This window comes from Octodon degus, unplaced genomic scaffold, assembly GCF_000260255.1.
Source record: "Octodon degus isolate 3935 unplaced genomic scaffold, OctDeg1.0 scaffold00037, whole genome shotgun sequence".
Classification (NCBI taxonomy): domain Eukaryota; kingdom Metazoa; phylum Chordata; class Mammalia; order Rodentia; family Octodontidae; genus Octodon; species Octodon degus.
In genome coordinates, this window is record NW_004524613.1 from 9,047,300 (window position 1) to 9,053,033 (window position 5,734).

A 5,734-nucleotide genomic window follows, 5' to 3' on the forward strand; every position below is an offset into this window, starting at 1 on the left:
AAAAAAAAAAAAAAGAAAAACTGGACCAGACGGGGACAGGGCCTAGAGGGGCCTCCGGATTCATTCACCTGGCCCAATGTAACCCCTCAGCAGGACAGCCCTCCTGTCAAAAACAGATGTCAGCTGGTGCTGTCCATGCATTTCTCCAGGGCTTGGGGCTTCCCAAATGCTCGTTGGTGGTCTGCTCCAAAGTGCCCAGCCAGGCTTACAAACTGAAAATGCCCCTATTCAAATGCTCTGTGCTTTCAGTTTGGGCTTATTCCCCTTCTCAGAACTTCCACTCTAATAGAAATCTGGGAACCCCCCAGTTCCCCTTTCTGAGTGTCCCCTTCAAGCTACCCTCTCCCTGCACCCTCCATCCATAAACCTGGTGAACTGCTTTCTGCCCATGTGTCCCATGGAACTTCCTGCCTAGAGCTTCTATTTCTGGAGACTTGCCTTCAGGATCAGGAGCCAACATAATGGCTAAGCAAGCTTTTGCTTTTCTAGAACACCAATGTTTCCATCGCCATCGGGGTGAACTCCAATAGGATCGTTGGCTCAGTGACCATAGGAAGGTAAGAGACCAGGGAGCAGGAGATGAATGAAGGCGAATGGGGACATCCTGGTAATGGCCAGATTCACTGATGGGATCAGAAGTGATCCCCAGAAACAGACCTCCCCAGACTGGGGCATCTTCCAATCCAGTGTCCCTCTGGAGAAGGCACAGGGACAATGCCTCAGGGAGAACTGAAGAGGCTGTCTTCAGGTCACCTGAACTCTAGGCTCCTCCCTTTTCCCTGTCAGGCTTCTATGGAGGCGCTGACTCTACAAAGGCAAGAACATGTACAGGACAGTCTAGCTTATGGTGAGAAGCTGTGTCATGAGGACTTTGCACCTAATCAAAAAAAATCATCAGCTGCACACATCACAGGCAGGAGGTCTTGGATGGAGGGTTTCAGTGCCCCGAGCCCCTGCCTGTGGCTCCCCTGCCCAGACTCGTAACCTCAGTAAACAAATGTATTAAGTTGGTGAGTCAGGGGGGAAAGAGGTCAGGTTTTGGGCAGCAGGGACTGTACTGCCTCCTGGGGCTAGCACTTGTCTTCCGTGCTAAGACCTATGTCTCACCTACTCTATGTGCAGTTCCATGCTGGGGTTCACCAGATGAACTACTTCCTGGCTTTTTTTTTTTTTTTTTTAAATACTGGGGACTGAACCCAAGCCTTCTCATTGAACAATATTCCCCATCTGTTTCTTAAATATTTTATTTCAAGACAGTGTCTTCCCAGAATGCTAGGATTACACGTGTGCAGAACCACCATGCTTGGTTTAATTCCTGGCTTTAGGTTAGAGGTTGAAAAAATGGCCTGAGATGTTAAAGAGAACATCTCCTTCAGAAGGCTCTGGATGAGAATTTCTGATCAAGAAAACCAGCCCATGGGCTGGCGAGATGGCTCAGTGGTCTAAAGCACCTACTTGGAACAAGTTTGGGAAAGCACAGGGACCGCGGTTCGATCCCCCAGCACCACATGCCAGACAGCCCCGCCCCCTGGTGGGCTGAGCTGGCCACACACACACACACACACACACACACACACACACACACACAAAAATATAAAAAAAATCCTCCCACTCATTTAAAAAAAAAAAAAAAAAAGAAACATGTAGTGCATAGATTTCTGTATTCCATTTTTTCCACTATTTACACCATCATTTCTTCAGGTTATTAGCACACTCAGCAAACTTTAGTCTTAACCCCAGCACTCACTCTCAAGCCAGTGTGTGTGTCAAGCCCTGCACCCACAAATTACACACTGCAGAGGAACTGCCGGGTACCCAGTTCCAAGCAAAATACTTTACCCCCAAGCACACTGCAAATTCCACCGGGGTGACAGGGGAAAACCTCCAGCCACAGCCCAGCAACCCACACATCTTTCTTTCTCTACACAGTGAGCTGAAGTTTGAAGTGAAACAATCCAACCTCGGCAACATCAACGTGAGTCATTTCTCTCAGCAGCTCTGTTTTCCTCAATCAAGGTTATCATGTTGCAGTTCTCCAGGAGACAGACCCAAAAATGCCTGCAGGCTCACAGGAAGTGGGACAGCTAATCTAAAGGTTAACCAGGCATGAAGAGCTCTGCCTGATACCTAGAGATGGGACACAGACCCTAAGGGCACGAGCTTTGGCATAAGATACCAGCTCTGCCACCTGCTGGCTGTCACCATGGGCAAATCACGTGACCTTTCCATTCTAAGCCATTTTCCTTTTACTGTAAATGGGAATAATAGTAGCATCTATTTCAAATGGGGCTGCAATATGAAGCAAGGAAATGAATTAAGACACTGTGATGAAATGCCTCACACATGAAATGCTCTTAAATATGTCTATTTAAGCGTACTGGAGTAAGAGTAGCATAGGGTTGGCTTTTTCTAAGCACTGGGAATTGAACCCAGGCTTTGTCCATGAATAATGGGTTTCATAATGGGTTTAGGAATTGAGAAGTTGGGCCAGAGAGATAGCTCAGTAGAATAAGCACTTGCCTGGCAAGGGCAAGGTCCTGAGTTCAATCCCCAGTAATGGTGCATGTACCATACGCTATATAACACTTCTGGCAAGATCTGGAGAATCAGTCTATAATCAAATACATTAATATTTCTGCAATAAAATTTTATATATTCACATAAGGCAGATCACCACTAAATAGCCTCAGGATAGCTCCAGTCCTATTTACACTTAGGGAGAATGAGCTCAGAGATGAGAGGGTGTGGCCTCTGAGGAAAGGATCACTTATCACAACATAATGGTGGTGAACAGTCGGCGCCTGCACTAAGTGGGATGACAAGTCAGTGTCTCCAGAGGCCAGGCCAGGCGTTCCTGACTCCTGTTTTTGTCTTGCTTGGTCTCTGCTCTGGTGCCCCTTGTGCTTTAGAAGAAGCTGATGGAATCCATCTTCAGCTACTACACAATCAAGACCATATACTCCTCTCTCAATGGTAAGTAGCGCTGTTGCTGATTGTTCCATAGTGCAACCTCAAGCTTTATTCATTCACTCATTCAACAGGTTGAGCCATGCCACCCACCTGGAGCCCTAGCAGTCTCTGATCCTTGCCCTCGTGGGAGGGCAACCATAACAGGCAATTGCTATATAGTGTGTTGAGCACCATAACAGAAAGTGGGACTGTAGGAGCCGAGCGGAGGTGCCAAGAATGGACTTGGAGGTCTGGCAAGGCTTCCAAGATATAAGGGATAAGGTACAGAAAGGGCAGAGGAAAAAGGGACATTCCAGCAGTTGGCAATTCTTCCACTGGACCAGGTGAGGTGACACTGTTGGGTGACATGGACAGAGGCTGCCTGAGAATATGCAGCCTACCTCCACTACCTAAGGCCCTCTCTGGCTGGTCTCAGCACCTGCCTTTTACAACTAAGAGATAAGAACAGGTAACTTGACCTAGGCAGAAAGTGGGGCAGCCAGCTTGATGGAATCACTGGTTCATGTTCCACCACCCACTCCAGCCAGTTTGGGTGGTGGGTGAGGGCTCTCAAATGGGCCAACTGGAGCCCAAAGGGCTCCCCTCATCAGCCCACTGCTATTCCATCCCAAATAACCCCTGAATCCACAGCAGCAGCAAATGCCATGGCCTGTATGTTTTCTCCTGGTCTTCTGTGCCCAGCTCACCTCTCTGCTCTCCCCTCCAGCAAAGCTCCAGGAGGGTTTCCCACTCCCTCTTCCAAGGGAGACATCTCTCAACAGTGTGGAGCTCCAAATCCACAAGGTGTGTGAATACAGTCAGTGTGGTGAGATGATTGGGGAGGCTGTCTCAAGGGCTGGGAAGCAGGGGAAAAACAGGAAACAAATTTAAACTTTGGAGTTGGAATGGCACGTATCCATGTGGCATTTCAGCTGCACCGACTAGCTCAGTTCCCGATAATCCTGCAGGAACACATTTACTGAGCACCTGCACAGTGCAAGGTTCTTCAACCCTGGATGGCAGTAGTGAGCGGAGGTCAGACACCACTTGGGTGGAGGGACATCCTGAATAAGCCACAATCTCAGGAGTGGTGTGGAAGTTGCCCAGTCCCTGACCAGCCCTCCCGCCCACAGCAAGGGACAGCCTTGGAGAGGTGTATCCCGCGTTACAGGTGGGGCAGGGGCAAAATGAAGGGTGCACTTCTGTATCCAAATCCACAAGTGCTCACTACCAGTCTTCCCTGCTCATGGGCCATTCCCTCTGCTGGGGCCACATTCTAATAAACCAAACAGCTCAGGCAGCACCCAGGACCCAGGCTGGCTTTTTTCTCCTGAGGGAATCAACTTTTTGGAGAGAACGTCTTAAAGCAATCATTGAGGAACAGTACATCACGTAGCCCCCCAGGATCAAAGACTGGAGTCTGTACTGCCCTGGCCTTTGCCTCATGTGGGAAGGTGGAGCACCTCGGAGGCTCAGCAAGTGACGTTTCTTGACGGTTCTTTCTGCCTTCTCTCTAGAACCTCCTGTTTGTAGGAGCCTATTTCGATTAGGCTGATAGAGCAGCCAGGAGTGTGCATCTCGAGGAGACTGGACCTTGACTTGTGGCAACCCAAAATTGTTATCCATTTTACCAGACACTTGTTCACCTCATTCACCTATTACTTCTATCTTCTTTCCTTTTTTAACCTATTTGATACAAACTTGGACTCAAGCTCAGACTTGTAGTGATCCCCATTTTTAGCCTCCCCAGTGCTGGGATTATAGGCATACACACACCTGGTCCTGGTGGCTCAGCACAGCCAAGGAGAACACTGTGGTGCAGGGGATTAAGCCCCAGTCCCTGCGCTTGACTAAGCAGGTGCCTACTCCACTGAGCTATCTTGCTGGCCCACTTCTATTTCCTTGAGTCAATTCCTCTATTATTCATTAAATTTCAACCTTTTATTTCTATGTAAGTACACTAATAAATCTCTAAACATTACATCATTCTGATATATAGAATTTTATTTACTCAGCTATGGGTAGTTTCTAATTCCCCTAATGGACTCTACTTTGAAGATTTTCTTTTTGAGAAATGGTCTTGCTATGCAACTCAGGCTCATTTTGTAGCCCAGACTGGTCTCGAACTGAACAATCCTCTTGCCACAGCTTCCTGAGTGCTGGGATTGCAGGTGTGCACTACCACACCCAAAATTTTATTTTGAAATGCTTAAAACAATTCAAATATATGTAACTGTTAAACTTATCCTTTTTGAGGGCTGGGGAGATAGCTCAGCAGCATGAGCTCCTGCCTGGCAAGCACAAAGTCCCGAGTTCAATCTCCACTACCACAAAAAAATTAAAAATAGGGCCAGGGAGATGGCTCAGTAGAATAGGCGCTTCCCTGGCAAGCACAAGGATCTGGTTTCACCAAAAAATAATTAAAAAAAAAAAACATGAATTACCCTTTTTTATGTATTTAGTACAGGGTTGCACTATGCAACTCAGACTCTATTAGTAGTGATCTTCCTGTTTTTAGCCTCCCCAGCATTGGGATCACAGGCATGTGCCACCTAGCCCAATCTTGGTGGCTGGCTCAGCATGTCAGGGGTCAGGGCCAGTGCTGGTACAGGATGTGGTTTAGGGGACTGAAGCCCTGGTCCCTGTGCTTGCCTAAGCAGGCGCTTAGTCCACAGAAATATCTCACTGGCTAAACTTATTATCCTTAATTACATTATAGTACCATTAAAGTAGCAAACCTAATTCTTTGGTATGTAAGACTTTAAATTTGAAACACATAAAATAC

At 47.5% G+C, this 5,734-nt stretch overlaps 1 protein-coding gene across 2 annotated transcripts in view; it reads left to right on the forward strand.

Annotated features, from left to right (window-relative positions):
- Positions 1 to 4,930, forward strand: part of LOC111816671 (lipopolysaccharide-binding protein-like) — a 23,632-nt gene extending 18,702 nt beyond the window's left edge. For both annotated transcript variants that reach the window (XM_023714868.1, XM_023714869.1), the window contains 5 exons: positions 490 to 557; positions 1,930 to 1,975; positions 2,910 to 2,973; positions 3,677 to 3,753; positions 4,467 to 4,930. In XM_023714868.1, the coding sequence (XP_023570636.1) occupies positions 490 to 557; positions 1,930 to 1,975; positions 2,910 to 2,973; positions 3,677 to 3,753; positions 4,467 to 4,499 (288 nt within the window). In that variant the 3' untranslated portion in view covers positions 4,500 to 4,930. The remainder of the gene's footprint in view (positions 1 to 489; positions 558 to 1,929; positions 1,976 to 2,909; positions 2,974 to 3,676; positions 3,754 to 4,466) is intronic.
- The last annotated feature ends 804 nt before the right edge of the window (positions 4,931 to 5,734 follow it).